The 21,701-nt window shown below is 46.0% G+C and overlaps 1 protein-coding gene across 3 annotated transcripts in view; it reads left to right on the top strand.

Moving 5' to 3' along the window:
• LOC135378435 (uncharacterized) overlaps nt 1-21,701 on the top strand; it is a 662,816-nt gene that overhangs the window by 204,329 nt on the left and 436,786 nt on the right. For all 3 annotated transcript variants that reach the window (XM_064611464.1, XM_064611465.1, XM_064611466.1), the window contains one exon: nt 16,215-17,408. In XM_064611464.1, coding sequence (XP_064467534.1) covers nt 16,215-17,408 — 1,194 coding nt within the window. The remainder of the gene's footprint in view (nt 1-16,214; nt 17,409-21,701) is intronic.

Here is a 21,701-nt window from a genome sequence, read left to right as displayed (position 1 = left end):
GAGGTAGATGTTGCGTTGATGGCTGCCATCGAAATTGAACGTGGCGGGAGTAGAATGAGGGCGTCGGTCGCAGAGGAGTGGAAGTTTCTAGACATGAAACTTTACCTCGCACAACTTGAAGCCGAAACGCGTCGGCTGCGTAACGGAATAGGGACCGAGCCAAACCCAAATTTCATAGCGGTTCGAAGCCTGCTAAACACGTTGAGCATTTCACTACCAAAGATGCCAGAAGCTGAGTCATCTGTGCCTGAGTGGATATCATTTGTAGAAAAGACATTCGATGCCCTAGCCGTACCTCGTCAGTGGGGTGTAGGACTTTTCTACCCGCTTTTAAGTAAGGGGGGCAGGCAATTATTTGCAAGACTGTCACTGGCTGACCGCAGTGACTTTGAGGTATTGAAACAGGAGATTTTAAAAGGTACAGCGAACCGAAAAACAATTTCAACTGAAATAAAGAACCAGGTTGGTAGTAGCAGCGAACTGGAAGCAGTGGTGAACGATGAGTCGTACGTAGAGCGTCAGAATGCCAGTGACGGCTATGTTGAACATAGCAAAATGACAGAGGCATCAGAACAGGCGGAACGCCCAATAGTACCTGAATGTGAACATTACCCTCAATGTGTGAGTGAGAGTTCAGATTTTAACATAAGTACAGGCGATTTGGATATGGCATGCAAGTACCATAAGTGTGACAATGGCGAATGCGGTAATGCGCCAGAGTTCGCGGTATATGTTGCATGTCCGGTGACGACGGATGATCCGCCAGAAAACACATTCCAGTGTGTGAGAGAAAGTCAAGTAGGGACAGAGTGTACCGACCAGATGGGAGACTCACTGCCGCATTCAAATGCTTCGCGTGCCTGTACGATAGGAGAAGAGCGCCGCTCTAACGTCACGAGCATGGTTGAGCAGGCGTATTGTAAACGAAGGCAAGTGATACAAATCACTAGCGAGAGTGACGTGTCACGTTATTGTAATGTAGAGACACACATGCGAGATGAACATATCGTGCATTTCAATACATCTGCCGTGGATGGTATTGAAAATCCCTGCGAGCGACAGAGGCGGCAACATATCGGTGGCGTGGCACGTGCGCTGAAGCCGTGCAGTAACACTACACTGAAAGCTAATGCGAAAGTCGAGAATGATGAACCTTTGGCTCATGAGGGACAGCCCCAACGACATGGCATTGTCCCCCTAAGGTCCTCATGGCCAAAGAAACAAAATATCTCACAAGATGTTCATGTGACGCTTGTAGAGGAGTTAAGTACTCTGACAATGAAAGCACTTAGCCGATATCCATTTGCAAATCAGCAGCCTAGTTCGTCCGAACAGGTCGCATACACCAAAGTGGTCACGGGGATGGTGTTCGACACATTAGATTGAAAGAACTGTACGTTTTTTTACTGACAGAACGGTCATAGTGTGCTGCGGCCTGCAATCAAGAGGCACCCTGACAGTGTTTTTGTGTTACCATTTGTGAAATGCAACAGGGACTTGTGCGAAGGACATGAACATTTGCAAGAAGACCGCGCTGCAGTTGGAACTCTGCTAATCTTTGTTCTATGGTGTGTAGCCTTTATCTTTGTGATGCTTGCTCGGTGTTGCTTTTGTTATGTGATGCATCCCGTTGAAGTATATGCATCACAGTTGTGGCGGAGGTGTTAGGCACGGAGCCGAGCAAGCATATAATTTTCAACAGACAAACTGAACCTTCAATGTGTATTTGTTGGCTGCCCACGCGAAGGACACGTTAGTAGAATGGCATACGCTTTTGGATCCCTCAATAGGGATTACGGTGCTTTCAAGGTCGTCCAGAGCCAGCGTCCCTTTCAAACCCTCGGAACGTCCGGCTGGGAGTCGTGGAAAGCGGGTCAGCCGGACCAGTAAGCCTTTGTTACCCACTTCGGAGAAAGCTACGTTTGAAAGTGAGAGTTTTTCTGTATCAGCTCATGTTCACGTGTAAACCTTGACGTAAGTTTGTAATTATCTGATTGGTGAAGGAGGTGTGGCCTTTCCGTTAAAAGGCGACGCTTCTTGATTATTGGGGTTGATTGTCGGTTGTCGACGTGCCATCATATGTTGTAAATAAATGTAAATAGTTGTTTGTCTGTTGACGTCGCCTGCGAGTCCGTTCTTCAAGCAAGGTGCCGGTACAATCCGGGATTTGGGCCGCCGAATGCCTCATCATCGCTAGGCCCACCCCGAAGAGGAACCTAACTCCTTATGTAAGTTTCCCTCAATCGTCACTCCTGCAAAAAGTGCGTCCCGACGTGTAGTACACCTGAAGTCAATAAAAAGAATGAATTATTGGACATTCTTCTGATAACATTGCGAGATTTGGCAGTATGCGTCATCTCCACCAGGTCGTGACAATAGGTTAAAAGACTCTGGCCGAACGGCCCCCCAAGTAAAAAAAAACGGAGCAACCCATTTACTCAACGGGCCCGTTGAGTAAATGGGTTAGAAAAAAAGGTATAAATAAGGTATAATAATGTGCTCTTATACCTCTTTTATACCTTCTGCTTCAGATATATACCTTTGGAGGGTATAGAAGAGGTACACATTTCCTATTTATACCTCCAACCCTTCTCAAGGGTTTGAAAGAGGTATAAAGGAGGGCTAACGTACCATATTTATACCTCATCACCACGCGTTTATATCCGGTACCAGGAATATAGATCACCATCAGGTGCCTTTCACGGTATAGATGAGGCTGCTATACCTTCTGTTTCTTTATACCTTTATGGTTTTTTATACCTTTACTTCCGCAACGTGCTGTATCACATCATTATTATTTTTTCTTGAGACGGTATCAGCTGAGTTAAACGGATATTTAATTAAGAAACACAGACCTCAGTACAGTACTATCTGAATCCACATGGTTAGTTTATGGCTGTATAATATCTGTATTGCTGGAATGTTGAATCTAGATGTCCTCACCCTTAGAGTTGCGTATCAGATGAAAGCTGCTCCACAGGTTGTCAAGTCGACACCGGTATATCAGTATTTGTTGCTCTGTAAATGTCTATCTCGCGATACATCGTGATACACACTTGATGACTGCGCGGAGCGATCCTGCTCCTTGGAAATTTAGTTTAGTTTTCAACTCCATATTTTCAATTTTTTTTTTACATTGGGAGTAATAAGCTTTGCTTTCTACTTCACAACCATATGCGTTTGCGTGTATTTGTAGTACATTTGTGTGTGTGTGTGTCAAAATACTTCTACCCTCCAAAGGTGATTTTTCTAGTTTCCTCCTCTAAAAATGCCTATGCCTAGGTGTGATTTAATACCATGATGGTACTCTTGCAGACTCTCACAGGGGTATAGAGCTGTACCAAGGTATATCTAAACTGGTAGCGAAAACTAGCGAAAATACCAAATCAGACCCATCGGCAAGGCCACCAGCATGAAGCGCGAGCGATCCTGGGTGTTGACAGTAGAAGTACGGTTGTAAACAGAAAAACTTTACAACAAGGGCCTGGCTTGTGTGTGTACTAATAGGTTATTCTTAATTTCAATGTAGAAAGAGCTTTCTGTTGCCCCGCTCGTGCACATATAGAGATCATCTACCACTCCAGTACATTTCCGTATCCTGCTCCTTTGCGCATGTGACACAGTTGGGGGGTGTTTATCCGTGTGTCTCTGTATCCGTACCGTGCGTCCGTGCATTGTAATACGGGGTTCGTACACTCTTTGGGTTAAACAGGAAGCGACCTTCACATCTCCGTGCTGTAGACCAAGATTAACAGGTGTGAACAGATGAATGCAACAATGCATCTCCTGTTGCTGGGCCCACGAAAAAAAGATTTCGTCATGGGACGAGCGGCCATGATGGTGTGAGTGTTAGCAGGAACCAACTGGGCACCAACGATGTTGTGTTTTGTTGCAATGGACCTATAACGGCCACTCACTGAATAAATGCAAACGTCTAATCACTAGATGTACGTATAGCTCTAGGTGAGAAATGGGCCTTATGTGAGCCTTTCTAATTTCTTTGTGGTCATCACGACGCCTTTCTGTTTGGAGTTGTCAAAATCTGTGATAACTGTATGTATTTGGAATTGATATGATTCATTAAATATGATATGCTTTATTTTTCTGTGTTCTCGTCTGGTATTGTTGACTGGGCGCGGAAAAGGGAATACAAGGCAAGCGAAGTGGGCCAGTATAAACGTGCGTGGCTAATTGTGCACTATTTATTATTCATACTAGTGACGTCGTCTCTGACGTCATTTATTTACAATCGTGGTAGTCCGCGCAACGGATGGATGGCGCTGACCGTCTCTATCATGGCGTCATTCTGAAGACACAGGGGCCCATGGGAGTTGCGCTACCTGTTTAAATATACCTTGGCTGTACCCCTAAAGCTATGGCATATGGCCCTTTGTTGAGGACTATTTTTTTATACCTGTAAGCGGGGTATAAAATAATACCTAAGAAGGGCTAAGTTATTGAGCAGGCGATCTATACCTCTAAAGGTATAGATTTTTCTCTGAGTTGGGGTATGTCAGAGTCAGGATCATTTGACATTAGATTGTCATTGACGGTCACTTCTCTCTCTCGACTGTTGCGGGTAGCCCCTGCTTATCTCGAATTCACCAAATGAAAATACCACCTCTTGTGACCTTTCGGGAAGAAAGGCACCGGTTTTCTCTTGGCTGAACATCATAGACGTTCTCATCAACGATCCTCTCTCTTTACTCAGTGCTTTTGTGAGGTGGGTTCTGTAGGGTCCCCGGTGCGCCATGTTGCTTTAGTATAGTGCGCAATACATTCTTATTTCAATACAACGAGCACTTACCGCACAAGGATGAACTTTCAGATCGTCGGCAACCGACCATATAGGGACCAAAGCTACCAAGACAACCGCACTGTAGTGGAGCGCTACTTGTGTTTTTCGTTTTGGAACGTACTTTCGCTATGATTTATGCTACCGCATGCTCCTTTCTCTTGTATTTTCGCTCGTTCCTTCGACGCACGTGAGCAAAGATAATAGGAGAACAAATATGCAGAGTAAACCAGAAGAACTAAAAGGGCGACGGCGCAGCTGACTGTTTCTTGCGCAGTTTCCTCTCTTTCTGTTTTGTTGTCTCTTCCTTTCTTTTGCTGTGTGCACGAGGGGAGGTGGAAAAGTGACATGTCCTGTTATAACGAATTGCTACCGGTGCACGTCAACTTAGCGCTGCTTGTGATAGATGCATAAGTATGTGACAGTCTACTTCCTTCTCTCGTACATATGACTGCGCGGAAGCATCGTTTTCCCTTCTCCCTGGTGCACTACTGCATACCCAGAAGGCTTAACCGTTTCTGACTGACTTTTCCTGTCAAAATAAATAGATTCCCCCTCCCTCCCCGTTTCCATTATTCCTTATGTTGCATAGCTAGAAAATTTCGTGATATCAAGTCATTGGGGATCATGAATGCACAAGCACGGCCTTCCTGACACTGCGGATGCGTCAAAGGCAACGCAAGGGTTGCGTCCAGCGTACGTACATTATTTGCCGAAGCCACCACGACATGCATTCAGCGCGAAGCGTTGGCCCTGAAAAGCTGAACAGTAGCGTTATACCGTAACGACGACGATTAATTTTCAAGCACTGCCGCCAAAGAGATTCTTGCGTGCGATCCTCAACGGGTGTCTTGCGGGCGTGCAGTGTGCCGCATGCCTTCGACTAAGTTGCACTTGTGACCTGCGAAGAACCACACGAAAAAATCGAAAACGCCCGTGCAGGGGTCAACTTTCGCTTGTGCGCTCCGCAGATGTGCTGGACTCCTATTTGTTGTCTGAAAGCGTTACGTAGTGAGCGAATGTTCTGTGGCAGTAGAAAGCGGGCCTCGTGCTGTGGGCCTTGCGGAGAGCCTACAGGGATGTGGGTATGGGCACGCTGCCTGTGAGACACACTGAAAATATCAAGTTAGGCAGGTTTAAACAAGTAAATAGCTTTCGGAAGTTCGCCAGAAATGTAACGGCACTCCTAACGAGGTAGTCGTATCCGCCATCGGCCTGTTTGCTGCTTTGTCTTCTACTGTACCGTAAGCTGAGCCCCAGTTCCCTTGAAATACAAGAGAGTTTCCGGTAACCGGTGCGGACCTCACGGTTAATATCTTGGCCACTATGTGGTCCTGCGGCGCAAGAACGGACTGGAAGCTCGACAGAAAGTTTTTAATGATGCCTTCAAAAACCGATAAGAATTTGCGTTTCGTAGATAAACTGTCTGACAGTTTTTCAAAATATGAATTCTGCTATTGGCTAGAAAATGAAATGCACTTTTCCTAACACCAAAGCAAGATGTTGGTATCATTATGACCACCACGAACGCAAAAGCCGTTTGAAACTGGCGCTGACATGGCAGCGGTGGACGAACTGTACGTGTCCACCGTGAACAGGTGAGACTTCCGTACACGGTGACGCCAGAAGTAGGTCCAGTAAGGCACGCATTGCTATCAGCTGACGTTATTTTCCCTTTCGTGCGCATAATGCACCCGGGTAATGACTCTCACGACGCAGAACTTTACCTGAAGCACCGTCCCGTTGTGCCGTCGCTCCTAACCCCTTTCATATTCAACAGTCGTTCCGCTTCCAGATATCCATAATTGCTGAGATTTCCGTTTCCGCCGGGAACAGCTGAGAGTCGGCGCCGTTAGCCCATAAGTTATGCAAGTGCCGCCACCTCTACGAGCCCTTTTCCAGGAATCGAGGGTCGCACCTGCGCACAGCGGGAGAAAAAAGAAAACGGCGGCTGTGGAGGAAAGAGTTCGAAGGTTCGGAAGTGAAGCGTTATGTCTTGCGTGACAGTCGCATCAACCCGCAGGAATAACAACAACAACAAATGTAAGATGACGATGAAATGAGGCAGCTGGGAGAACACGGTAGAAAACAAGAAGGCGTACGCGATATATTTAGGGCCTGACTTTTTCGAATCCGAATCCTTCCGAATCCTTCCGATTGTTCCCTCTCGTATCAGCTTCGGACCAATTCGGGTGAAACCTCGATTTCTCCCCGAATTCTAACCACGTATTACGTTGTATCATGTATCACGTACACGATGTAGTAGCAATTTGTGCGTCTGATGAAAATATGATCCGAGTGCAACAATAAACTATGCGAAGCGAATTTATTGTTACACTATTGCGGTGTTTGTGACTATAGATCGCGAGGAATGTATGTTTGACCAATATGTCGACCTCTTACAACAGGCCGCTTTTTGGACAGAAAGAAAAAAAGTAACCCGATAACACCCGTTTTTATCAATAGCGCCCGACTTCACCCCGAATTTCAAATTCCAGAACAGCACCCGATATGCCCCCTGCCCCCCGAATCCGAGAAAGACATTCGACTGGAAAAAGTCAGACCCTGGTATACTACTTGATAGTATGATATATATTACTCTATGCTAACATTTCCTTGAACTCGAGGGGTACCAACAGAGGGGTTTCCTGAACAGAGGCGTAGACACTAGACAGTACGAGGCTGAAGCTCCTCAAGCGGGAGTAGATGCTACCATCAACTCCCTTACACCCGCTCACTTGTATTTTATTAATTTGTTCATGATATATAACAAGGGCGGACAGGTTCAGGTCCTCCATGGCCGATCCACGAGGCAGAAGTTGAGAACATTCGAGGAAGAGCAGTACGTCTTCTTGTTCCCAAACTCCACTGTCATCCCGCTTTTCTCAGTTCTGCTCAAATCCCAAAATGAACTGCAGTACATGAGAATTCACACGAACCGTCGAACCACCACCAACAGCAACTCCTCTAAAGGCATCGCAAAGCAGCAGACATGTTCACGGCGTAGAATAGCAGCTTGTTGCTTGTAAACCTGGCACAATAAGTTACAAATGTGACAGAGAACGCTGAAAGGGAGACTTCGTAAGGATTCGAAAAAAGTTAGGTGAGCATCATACCGAACACGGACCGCCCCTTTGATACCGAATACAACATTGACATTCACTTTGCGCGAGTAATTAATCCGTAAATGACGACAATACCAAATCGAAACCAATATGCAAAGCGCACAGCGTTTCGCCCAGAGGAACATAATGTGGCGTAACCCAGCATAGCCGTCTGCTACGAAGCTTGCATACTTCCATGCCAGATCACGTCAGCAGTGTTGCTTTCAGCGCCTTCTTGCTTCACAGAGGCGAAGCGCTCACTTCGTAATAATTCGTTCAAATAAAATCTGCGCGCTTTTGGAATGCGATGTTTCGTATGTATATTCCTGACACCCCAAGGGTTACAGTTATGTCACAATCTTTGTGGTGATTTTGTTGCGGAGTCCCACTTCAATATTTGTAATTCGCTCGCAAAATCGAGGTAGAACGGCTCGGGGCGACATCGGGCCGACAAATAGTCCCCAATTCGTCAAGGAAAAGTGATCGATGTTCCCGACTAACTTGTTGGTCCCGATGGCTACATAACCAATACGTAGCCGACTTCTTTTGTTTTAGACCCAGTGTTGCACGCATGTCATGTAGTTTTGCCGCTGTATTTGACGAGCAATGCGCAAGTGGTAACCATTTCGATATAGTGTTGTCCGCAATTTTCAATTTTAATTGTCTGAAAAACTATGAGCGCAGTCGGGACGAAAATCGTGACTTAAGAGTACTGAGGACTCATGCTATCGAATAGATACATTTTCTGAGGTTACACCTGTACTGCTTTACGGTAGCTTTGAGCTGTAAGCTCATTTAACCGCTCCGTTAGCTCCAACTCGTTAAAAATTGCAGGAGGTTGCCCCATGTGTATAGAAATGCAGACCATCTAAAGAAAAAAGTCATCGGAAGAGTCATCATCATCCAGTTTGCACCAGGACGATCCTAAAACTCGCCGATAAGTGTCATATTATGCAGCTGCGTCGTCCGCTCCAAGGCGCACAAAGGGCTGCACGGGTTTCGAAGGATGTGCACATTTAGGAAATCGCTAGATTGCATTTTTATTCATTTATTTGTTGTGTCGCAACAAATGCAGCGACGAGGCCGAGGCTAAAGGCAAACTAGTTGCGTGACAAGGGCCTTAGCTCCGTAAGAGCGAACACACACACACACACACACTTATATGCACCTGGGCCCATGTATAAACACTATGACGCACTTGTGAAGCTATATATCCCACAGATCACTGGTTGTTGGTGTGGACGCTGACATTTGTGCTCCGCTTTGTACCTTACTGGCGTGAGGGAGGGACCGGTAACTGGATAACAGTAATCGTACCGGCACAATGTCTCTAAATGTCTCGTTGACCGCATGAAGCAAAATGCGAGATACCGCGGACGTACGAAATGCAACAATATTCGGAGAAGCATATCAGGGATCCGATCCTCATATTGGTAGAAATGTCTCGTTTCCTTCTACCTGCCATTTCCCGACACGATGCTAGCAGAACGTTGGTAACGACACCGTGAAGCTATCGAACGTATACCGGAACCACTGGCAGCGTGCGTGACTAAGAATCTTATTGGTTAATTGGATGCGGTAGATAGGGTACCTCGAAAACCACGTTATCAATTATCTGTAACACTCTATATGGTTACACCCAAGTAGCACAACGTACCGGAAACGCGAATACGTGGGGTGGATAGGTAGATAATAATATAATATCTTTATTAACGTGCCGAAGAACAGCCAAAGCCTTGGTATTGGCGCACGTAGACGATGCACTGCTTACACACATATACATACATATAGAGAGTATACAGATTATGCAGAACATAACATATTCAGGAACAGGAATAATAATAATAATATTTCGTGGCTTTCCGTCTGGAGAAGACGACAAGGATTATTTATAATTGACGTCACTGTGGTCGGCCTGTAAATTAATTTTGAGTTAACTAACAGTTCTTTAAAGGTACCGTACAGCTGTTGAGCTGCAATATCATAAAATGAGTTCGTTCAATAGCGTAAGCGCTCATGAGTGGAACACTCTCGGTCCAATCACACTCATCGTTCTTTCTTTCTTTTTTTTAAATCCAAATTCCATTGCATGCGCACACCACTGGGTGAGATGCGACAACGTGGGGCCCAGAACCACAACAGAAAAATGCTGCATACATGAGCGCCACTGTTGCCCACTGAGATGAGGTTTGCTTGAACTTGCTTCACACCAGGCATCGCCCCGAACGGTTTTGTTGCAATTTTGACGACATAACAACGAATTTCGCAACAGAGCACGAATGCGATATGTCGCTGTAAAGATTTTTGTAGCGATATACCACGTGCATACAGCGTTGCGAGGTACTTATAAGCAACAAGACCATGTGGTGACACTCTCCTCCTGAAACGCGTGTATGAAACAAGTACCACAATGTCTGACATTGTTCGACAGTATATTTCCGCCAATTTTCTCTCCCGAAAAGTGCATAGATATTAACTAAGCATTTTGTATGTAAGCATTTTGTGTATATAGTTTGTGCTATATTATATTGAAACTCTATTGAATTGTATCGAACTTGTACTACACAAGTTTACTTGGTCATATTAAATATCCGGATCAGATATTAAATAAACGAGTTTGATAGGTTGCATTGCCTCTGCAGTTGGGTCAGCCCCAGGGGCAAAAACATCGTGGTAACGTACTTTTCTACGCCAATCATGAGGCAGCGCGCACACGATTCTTTCCGAGCTCGTCTGCTGCGCGTCCTTGCAAACGACCACCACTCAGGCGGCTCACCTTTTGACAAAGGCGTGCCATCATTGGTCGGTACAGTATGACGTTTCCATCATACTTCCTATGACGTTGCCATACTCGCAACATCCGGCATCTGCTTTTGCGATGCATTTCGTCAAATTGCACAAAAACTACGTCAGCAATTCGCATGCAGTTTTCGCTAGCATGGTCAATGATCAGCGTGGCACGAAATGGCACCATAGTTTGGCAATCGATGTGGACGAAGGCGATCGTCCCTTTACAAAGCAGCAAACATGTAAGCTTCTTTCTTGTTGCTTTACCTTGCGCGAAGTGCTCGCGTCCCTTGCGGAAGACGGCGTGTCTAAGCAACTTGTACCCTGCCACCAAGTTGCTGTTGCCTCGGCTGGGTTCGAACCCGCCACATTGGAACCAGTAAGCGGATACGCTACCAACCGAACGGGTACATCATGTACTTTCTTCGTGGGCAGTTCGGCGAAATGACTTCTCTCGACCACACTCGAATGGGTTGTGCACAATGTCATTTCATACTGTACCCTATCATCTAAATCCACATTGGTCTTCAGACTCCTTCGTTTGTTACCTTTTTTTCTCTCTCTCTCTCTCCTTTGTTTTCCTTTCTGTCATTAAGTCTGATCTGGCGCTATGTTCCATTTGGAGATCTTCAAGTTTCACTATCGGTGCCTTACGACAGAATTCCAGACACCCCGTACCTGGAAGTAAAAATGAAAATCGATGAGCTTCACTCCTCCATTCCACCAAATCTAGCGTGAGTGTCTGCTTTGTTTGACTTCGTCTACAAACGCAAAAGGTGAAAGTGCAACGAGCGACGCTGCTTTGTATCGATTTTGAGCGCCCCCTTTCCGGCTGTGTGCGCAGATTTCTTTCATTCAGTGAAGTGCCTGCGTTGTTCTTTTCTCTTTTTTTTTTCATCCCTTAGCTACCGGAAGGAATGTGTAGAAGATGATCTTCAATTCCAATATTGATGGTGGCGACGAGGATGGGTGGGGCAGCATTGCATTTAGGGAAGTGGGTGTAAGAGTGATTGCGATGGGCTTTGGTTAGTGTTCACGACGACTATTGGAACTTGATGGAATTCCTGCTGAGCTTAGTTGTGATGGTAGCAGTGAGGAATGTGTAATGTATTGCAGCTGTGTAGTGCCGGAAAAACACGAATGTTTCAAATAAAAAAAAAAAACAAAGAATGGGTAGCAATAGCACTGACCCTCCAGCATTATAACGGGAGCGCGCGAATTCTCAGCAGAGGTCGTTGGCCGCAGTACAAAAACGATATTGCTGCATCCTAAACGGCATATGCTAAACGCCATATTGCTGCTTATATTTCAGCTATTTATATTTAACAATTAAAAACGCCAGTAGATTATAGTATAGCCAGTCTTATCATTCTTTTTCGATTCTTTATTGAACAGCTTGTAGGTCTATCCTCGCTACCTCTAAGATTTGGCCTTAACGTCAGATGTACTTCAACGCCAATACTCTATAGAGTTGCAAGTGGACTGGATTTGTATTTGAAGTATCTGTTCCCGATGGATGCGAATGCCGCTAACACTGCTGACGCTGCGGATGAACTACTTTCATAATTAATAGCGAATTCAGCAGGCCGTTTTCGTGCAGAAAAAGTTGCACTGGCTTGAGTGTACGTGTCACACGGCCACTTCAAAACGGGGCTCGTGCCCAGGGGCCCCCACCAGAATGGGCACCCTATACCACTGCAAGTATCACTTATTTCTTCTGTAGACGATACGGCTTTAGGTTCTCGCTAAAATCACGTATGCAGCGAGAATTTTCGTGCACTTGAAAAATACTACGCCTGCTGAAAGATCCGTACGGTTCATGCATGACCGCGAGCATAAGGCTGATGACCAGTTGAAAGCTTCAACTAGTTTCCTCCACGCACATGACATAAGCAAAAGATCTGGCGAGCAGTCTTACGACAATGCTGCGTCCGTGAGTGGAAAGTAGAAAGGTCGTCAAGCATTAGTACGGCAGAAAAATCATCTGGTCACGTGGGTGCCCTGTTCAGCGCTTGCTCTGGATCTGGTGCCAAAGTCAACTGCCGGGTGCTGCCCTGCTGCTTTTGCCTTTTTTTCTATTTCCTCGAGCAGGTATACGAGTTCTTCACAGCATTCACGCATAGACGATGGTGCTGAACGACTTCACCACAATGGTTCGCGGCGACTGCACAGAAAAACACCCGCCGAATCTCCCTAGGAATAAACGCCGAAAACACAGAACCTTAGTTCTAGGGCCCGGGACTTCATGCAAAGTGCTTATTTTTAAAATGCGTTCTAACGGATATCCTAGCGTTTTTCCATGCATTACGAACCACGACGACACAAATCTAAAACGTTTCGTGTGGTATATTTCTGCATATTCCTTCCTCATAGTCATATAATATGACGGTTACATATTATGCCGTATTTTGGCGGCCTTTGGTCGTATATGTGGTTGGTGGTATATGTGCCATTTGGTTCCATATTATGTCACATTGCGGCGCTATTTGAATAAGTTGTTAACGTTTGCCGTTCCCTTTGTTCTGCTAACGTTATTTCAAAAGGGAGGTCGGTCTTCTTCACACTCCTAGCAACGCTTCTAAGTTACTACGCTGCTTTTAGGCTACTTCGTGCTACGCTGTCAGTGGATTCGACTAGCACCACTGCACCCAGAACCACCTTTTGAAGGCAGAACGCACGAGAAGTACTCAGCGAGTTCAAGCTGTGGTTGATAAAAATAAGAGAATCACAGTATTCAAGATCGTAGATGCCGTTCTCGAAGGCAATTAACAGCACAACGAAGAACTGTGTGCACAGAGTTTGAGCTAGGTAGCTAGATAATTCGCCGTAATGACAAGCTGGGGCGTAGCTCACGTTTTCGCAGTACATTTTTTTCCCAGCTGGCAATAGAAGAAGTTTTTAATCATACAATGTAATCATATGTGATCATCCCATCTAAAAATGCGTGCGTGTGTGCACGCACCTTTGAAAACCTGAGTATAGCCATGGTGGCACTCTGCAATGAATAACAAGCAAGGGCTGATCCAGGGGGGCGGGCCCCCCTTGAGACGTATCGGCGCGCCCCCGTCTCCTTTCCCCGGCGCACGTTTTTCCCGCAAAACCGTGCTATCGTTTTCGCGCAATGACGCAAAATTTCCAAAAATCGCGCGACAGCTGTGACGTATACTCGCTGACGGCAATCGTTATGATTTCTACGGCCGACGTACGCTTTCACCGACGTGTATAAAGGAACGAAGACTCGGGCACCGCGAGGGCGACAACCTGACCCAAACCGACTCAGCGATTTTCCGGGCCCTGCTCCAAGACGACTGCTTGCCATTGCTGCAAACAGCAGTTCTGTCACAAATGTTGTTTGCTTCCTTCGAGCGCCACACTATTTGAGCTGTCATTGTCTCTAATCAGCGCTAGCCGTAGAATTAGAAAAAAAGCCTTTCAACAAGTGGATCCACTGGCGTAGCCAGAGGGGGTTCTGGGTGTTCAACCCCCCAATGGTACCTTCGGCAGTGTATTTGGGAGTGGGAAATTAGGGGAAATCCTCGTATTCCATGAAAGCTCCCAATAGACCCCCTCCCGAAATATTATTCTGGCTGCGCCGCTGAGTGGATCAGTAGATAAAATTCGTGGCGTACCGTGGAGTCTCGTGTAAAACGAAAATGCAGAACGGCTGGGTGGGGAGGTTTTCTTTATTTATTTACTTTTGAAGTGGGGGCCTCCTTGAGAAACTTCCCTGGATCAGCCCCAGCCAACAAGGAATACCTAGCTGACTGCGCACGCGTGAACGTACGTTCGAACACACAATAAGGACGTGCATTTTCATTTGTAAAATGTTTTTAGACAATTTACGTGTTTATGTAGTTCCCAGTTACGCGAAAGCTTCCGGAACAACATTCCTGGCATCATAATAAGTATTTTTGCATATCTTATGCATATTTAGACGTTGTGCGCCGCATATTTGCATGCTTATTTTGGAAGGTTTTGGTGCATAAAGTCCCGGGTCCTAGATAACCTGGGTTATAACACCTTCAGAACATGCTGAATAATACATAATGCAGCATATGCTCGGTAGGGGTCGACTCAATACAACTTAGTTTGCGAAGGGTGATCGAAAAGTGCAAATGAACACGCGTGATCCATATCAGGTGATATGTTATGCGGATGAGATGACTTCTGCTAGTATTCCAGGTACAGGTCAGAGTTCCACACCCTACGGCGTAGTTTATGAGGTGCCGGCACCCTTTATGTACCTGTGAATCCTTAACTGGACGTGTACTGGGAAACCCTTTATGATTCCCCGAAAGGCCCCGATAGACCGACACCTTTTGTGTTCTTCCCGTCGGCCGTACATTGACTTCATGGCAGCGTGGAAAGGACCGCCTGTCGATAAGGCGCCCTGATGTCTATTATTCACGGAGCGCTCTCCGTTTAATGAACATCTGCCTTTCATTCTTTGTTGTCGTTGTTTGTCGTTGGCACTACAAGTTTAATCACATTCTTGGCGAGGGCCTCGTGGAAATGGAACTTTTCCAGTTGTGTGACACTGCTGTTAGTCTATTTCACCAGAGTGTTGAAATAATTGCCGTTACCTCTGGTGATCTTCCAGGCACAAAAGCGTGAAAATTTCTCCTCGCGGAATCAATGCGGAGCGGGCTCCCACTGGTCTCCTCCAACCATTTGTCCAATCATCGCGGGAGGTCCTTTGAGGAGACCAATCAGAGGCTTCTCCGCATTATCGGGCTTCTTGAGGAGGAGAGTGAGGACGAAACTGTAAAGTGCGTTTTTTGCGGTCATCAATCACGAACGACGCAACGGATAAGAGAATCACCACCAACGCTCTGCCCTCGAAGCTCTATTGACCTTTCTGGATACCCTAGGGCTTCGATCCTTATTGTGAAGGGGATCATTATTTCATTTCCCTCACCACCAGCAATGGGGTAGAGTATCGCCCCTGGCGATAAAGCTCCCCCTTCATCGTCTCACAATGAAGTTGCTGTTGTTGACGCAGCGGATGAATCGCGTTCCTTTTGTGTTGGTGTAAAGGTAACGCCATCTTTCAGTGCGCGGAGAAGGAGAAATTTTTGCGATTTAGTGCTCCTTTAAATGTTCATTCTGAAACACATAATGTGTTAAGTGGAATATCATCCTTCATATGTGTGGTGCGCTAAACACAAAGCAACACTTTTGGACGACTGGCAATTCACTCTTCACAGAGTGTTCAATGTTTTTCTATAAATTCAGTCTTGAATGACATAGCCAGTTTTGTGGGGTAGTGGATACATTTTGCGCGATGCATGGCATGACAAACAGCATTTTTTATCACTTTATTCGTAGTGGTGAAGAATATAACAGGGAGCAAGATTAATCACTTAGCTTGAGAGCTGTTATGCGAGCTTACCTTCCATTTTGTTGTGCTATGACACAAGCAACAACTGTTCATGTCCCTTGTCTTTAGAGCTGTCGTCCGGGGACATTGATCACAAAAACGGTGTCTCGCTTGGAATCCCTCTAACTCTTGCCCATTGCCTTTGCAGGACGCTGCAGTGACCAAAAGAAACACTGACGATGAGTCGGAGACGTCGGACGACGAAGCGGATGGAAAAATGCTACCAGAAAGGCCCACCATAAACGCATGCGACATTGACAAACGACCTCCCAGTTTTCTCCAAGAAGAAGAAAGCCGTAGACAGAGTCCCGCTTTGAGCACACGCACGATACGTCGCATTTCACGAAATCCGAGCTGTCGGTGTCCACGACCCAACAACTCAGATCCATCTGCTTTGTTGAAGGAGGAAGTACCCTGCATTTGCTGCAGCAGTGAAGATTCTGATGATTACATCGAAGACACCGTATCTTTCGTCTGTGGTCGAGGACTCACTTTAGTCAGTGGTTCCACTGTGTTGAACACTCGTGCTTCCCTCAATGGGCATGCAACAAAATTGGGCGCCCGACAACGTACTTCTCTGACGTACGCGTCCAACAGAAACCATACAGAAACTTCATCTGCAGCTTCGGTGCATCTACTAACAACCGTTTCCGCGGCGACATCTTCAACGAGCGCCCAGTGCACCGTCAACATCAATCAGTCTTCCAGTGACTGTGTTGGAACTTCGACATCCCTAAGTATTTCCGGCTATAAATACGCTAAAAGCGACACCGTTGCTGCGTGTGCGTCAAGTTCACGACCAAGACCTGTATCATGTGGGCTAACAGCACTTACATCCCGCATGCCCCCAAGCAGCGCCCGAAGGTCGGTGCGTATCGACGACAGTCTTGACAAGGGAGATACATCTTGTAGCACGAAAGTAGCTACGGGTTCAGAAGAGCCATTTCGTAAGGTAGTAGCCACTAGCAACCCTGAGCCAAACAAAGCTAATGAAACTCCAGAAACCTGTACAGGAAAAGACACCCGTTCGACCGTGAGCGTGCAGCAGCTTGCACAGTCCCTTAGGAATAACCAAGACGATCATATAAGCTTCTTCTTCACAACACCTTCGCCCTCTTTGGAAAACCGCACCTTTGATACGGAAGACGAGGAGCGAGCGTACGTAATCCAGAAAGCAGGCAGGGAAACGCGCGGTTCCGAGTTGAAAAAGGTGCGTGCTGTGGAAGTGGACGGGAACGGTGATGTGGCGAAGCGTGAACTGGTGCAATGTACTGTGGACTGGAGGAAAGAGGCGGAAAGTCGAAAACCATTGCAGCGGCCGCGACTTCTGCCCACAAAAAAGGTAACGAATTATTTTCTCCCACTACGTAGCGCAAGTATTAATTCTGAGCTGTATTGTGACCGTGTTGCAACAATTCTCGCAGTGGATGGAACACTCATCCTACCTCTAATCTTGCCTCCACCTATTTGCGAGTTCTAGTATACCGCTGGTATAGTCACTAGCCGCGCTTACAAGAACCCGACCGAAACGGGTGGAGTTGGCTTACTGCGCCTCCTCACATCAATCCTCCGTAGAAGATTGGTTGACACGGCCTGATGGGAGAGGATTTGCTGCGATAAACCAACTCCGCCTGTTTCTGTCGCGTTCATGTAACCGCGGCTACTGCCAAGTTACCGTACCTACCGGCACCAATGACAGTGTGCGTGACTCAGAATCATTTATCTGTTGATTGGATATGGTAGACGCGGTAGCCTACCTTGCTCCCGGTAGCGATATACTAACCCTCCTATTGTCTTAACCCGCGTATGAAACGGCCCGAAAAACTCGTATGGTCGTTTTTGATACGGCCACAACAGACATTGAGGCTCATACAAGAGTGTATTCTGTAGTGGTCGGACCACAATGCTAACAGCCTGAAAATTCTGTTTTGAAATCGAAAATTCCGCCTGAACATTGAAGCGTTACGCGTAACGAAAGCCCCCAGTTCTGTGCAAAAGTCATGAAATACTACGTGGTTGGGACATTGAGTACGTTCTTCCCGTTTTTGGTCTCGGGTGTTATTTAATAGCAACATCTGCAGATATTGAGTGCAGCGTTTTCTTGTGTTCTGAAGAGATTGGGTCCGATGACCGGAGAGTAACTAAGCCGGAACATAATCATGCTGCCTTAATGGGACACTGATAGTATACCGCATTTGTTCCAGTTTGATGTCCGGGTTAAAACGGCCTAGAGGCAGCGAATGTGATCCTATAATTTGATTTGGTGCTCGTCTGGCCTGCGTCTCGTATAGCGCTTTTGATTCCTGTTTTGATCAGGTACCATCCAAGATCTTCACGTTTGGTAGAAGTGAAGTTATCCAGAGAGGATAGGCGAGCAACGGCTCAGGCGCACGTGATCAGATCAAACAGTGCATTTTCAATCTGTGAAACTGATTTGCATGTGAATTGGCCTGCATCACTCAGGGAGAGAATAGTGGCCACTCGAAAATATGTCGAGGTATCGCGTGTGGTAGAAATTGGAATCCCAGAGAATTTCGACATACATACTATACAGTATGTATGTCGTTACATACATACTACACAGTATGTCAAAGAAGCTAGCTGCTTTGCTTTGGAAAGCTCAGGTCGGATTTACCCCATTGTATTGCAAAGTACGTTCGCTACTACTTTGGTAATAGGTGAAGCAAAATTGCGAAAACAGTCGTTTTGTCTCTTTGTCTCTGGCAGGATCTCCACGCCTAACTCAACGCATTCCGTACGCAAAGTCCCACATCCTATTATTTTTTATGCTATCAAGTTTTAAAAATCTCCCAATTTCGAAGTCTCCGCCGACCGTGGCGCCAAGTGGTGCCGAGCAGCTCCATGAAATAGGCGGGAAATGACGCTTTGACCGGTTGCTCTATGGCTCTACGTCATAGCGCTTCCGCTCATTTCCGCTTCCGTTCCGAGCACTTCACCGCGCTGCGTCCGAGCGTTCGCCGCGTCCCTGTTTACAGATGTGAACGTGAGTACGGGAAACTACGCACTTCCGTTGCGCGCTCGGTATACGTCATACCGACATCGGGCGAGGAGGAGGCGAGCCAAGAGAGAAAGGATCTCTTTATATTCAAAGTGCCCGTATTCAAAGCAGGGACTGAAACCGGAACCGAACCGAAAACTCAAATTTTTTCAAGAAGCGTAACCGGAACGTAACCGCAATTCACCATCGGTAATTAAGCGAAACCGGAACCTGAACGGATTTCGATTGTGATTTCGGTTACCGGTTCATATGAATCGGTTCAAGCGTGAACGCGAAGAACTTCTGGATGCGATATTTGTATCGCTTTACAACTCTAATTAGTGGTGTAGTACGTGCTGCTGTTAAAGTAGATCTGTTCGTCATGTGTTTTTCATTCGGGAGTTGTGTGGACCACACCATCTGTGTGGACACCATCTTATGCGCTGGACCCATAATCGGATGACATACGCATCTGATCTCAGTTGTCTCGCGACGTAAACACCAAATTATTATTATTATTATTAACATACGCATCAGTGGTTTACCCAGAATTTTGTCCTTGTGGGGGGTGTTGGGCTCTGCAAAGGGGTGTCTTTACATGCTTTTGAGGAAATATTGCATAATCTCACAAAAGTTTATGGGGGTCTCGTGCAGATTTTGGGGGTGTTAGGGGGTGTAGGGGGGGGTCTGGATAAATCACTGATACGCATCGTATGGCAAGCATTCCGTACATCCCTTATGAGTTATGAACTGTATTATATACTGTGTGATCATTTAAGGTACGAAGCGTTACACGTTGTTTGTTTCGACATGTGTTTGCTTAACCGCTCAACGCATGCAGTTTTTCTTGCCTTTTAGCGTGTTATAGCACGAGCGAAATGAATGTTAGTTTATTCAAAACGTTTATTCAAAAACTGAAAGGGAACGAGAAAAAAGCCTCAAAAAGAAGCTTGACTGAATGTGCACGAGATAATAGAGACCGCAACAAATTATTTTACGGGGAATGGCGCAAGCGGCAGAAGTGCGTCAAAGAAAGATCTTTCTTCGACCTGGCAGATGGAACTGCACCACCCTTTCGGAGCGCAACAGACAAATATGTTCATTTTTACCCGTTTGCATTTTGCGACATCCACGCAGCTTGCAGATACATCCTAGAGAAAACTGAAAAAATACCGGTTCAACTGTTTGGTTACCGGTAACCACAAATATCAAAATGGCGGATCCCGTAACCGTAACCGCCTTCGGAGTTCTGACACTGAACCATAACCGTAACCGAACCGATATTCGTTTCGGTTTCAGTCCCTGATTCAAAATGCCCGTGCTCATATTCAAACTACTCTGTGACGCGGCAGCGCCGCATGAAGAGATATCCGACGGAGATGTTTGACACCCATAAATCTACATTTCAACCATGATTTCGTGTAATATTCTGGATTTTATTCACAGCCCCGTTAATGCAAGTTGCCGCGGAAGAAAAACGGTCACCCGCCCCTTCCTGTTCCCTTCTCGCTCTTATTATTCAGATAACTTTGCGTTGCATTGCAACCATGCTCCGTTATCAGCAGAAGCTTGGAAAAGGAAAAGTGAAAGGGCAGATAGATGGCCTCCTCGCATCCCTTCTTTCGGAGATCTGAGCGCGACCGGCAATTTCCGCGCCTTGGTTTCCGCATTTTTTTCCGGCTATTGCCATTGTAGTAGCGAATGTACTTTGCAATGCAATGCAATGCGGTATATCCGGCATGCGTTTTCTGTTTCTGTCAAAAAAAAAAAAGAAAGAAAGAGAAAGAAAAAACGTGAGGTTGGCCTTGGCTAATTTCGGAGTTCAATTGCGAAAAGTCAATTCTCGCGAATTAAATTTATTTCATAAAAGTGCTCAGAAGTCATGGTAAAATCGTCGACCCGGCCCATAATGTTAGACAAGTACATTTTACAATACGATTTTTTATCACGCTAGGTGAAACACCACGTAGAAGTCATGTAAAAATACACTTGCGACCTCAATATTAGCTCTATTGTGATACGTCTTGTGCAACACAAATTTTCTCAGGGAAATGCACCATGACTCTACTACATTCATTCTGATTACGGCCTGCGGGGAATGGTATCTTGGACTGCCAATCAATGCCAGGGAAGTTGCCAGTCAGTGCGCCAGGAGACACTTTCCGTGCACCTAATGCGGTGCGCTTCGACCATGCGGTAGTCCAGCAAGCGACTGCTGCTGCTCCAGAGTTTCACTCTTTTCATATTAGATGGAATCAAAGAAAACCGAATAATATAAATTGTATGTCCCTTGCAGATACGTGTTCAGCTGATATACTGCTCGGTACAGTAACTTAGTTGAATGATAAAATAAATGGTTATAATCTGTCAGCTGGGGGATAGTGATGGTGATGTGATAAAGACAAAAAAAAAGAATAGAAGAAGAAAGCAGGGAGAAGTAAGGTAGAAGTATAAAACGCGATGGAGACGTTATAATTGCAGACCGAAAGGAACTAATTGCGCAGCGTGTTCAAGTTGATAATAACATCAGAATCGCGCGTTAAAGTATCTATTCCTTTGTCCTTAATGGCCACTGCGAACGTCCGCCTGATGCAAGCACAGAATTCATTGATAACTGAATTATCTGCATGCAAGAAA

Source organism: Ornithodoros turicata, chromosome 1, assembly GCF_037126465.1.
Source record: "Ornithodoros turicata isolate Travis chromosome 1, ASM3712646v1, whole genome shotgun sequence".
Lineage (NCBI taxonomy): Eukaryota > Metazoa > Arthropoda > Arachnida > Ixodida > Argasidae > Ornithodoros > Ornithodoros turicata.
Note: the sequence above shows the minus strand (reverse complement) of the source record. Positions and strands in the feature narration are given on the sequence as shown.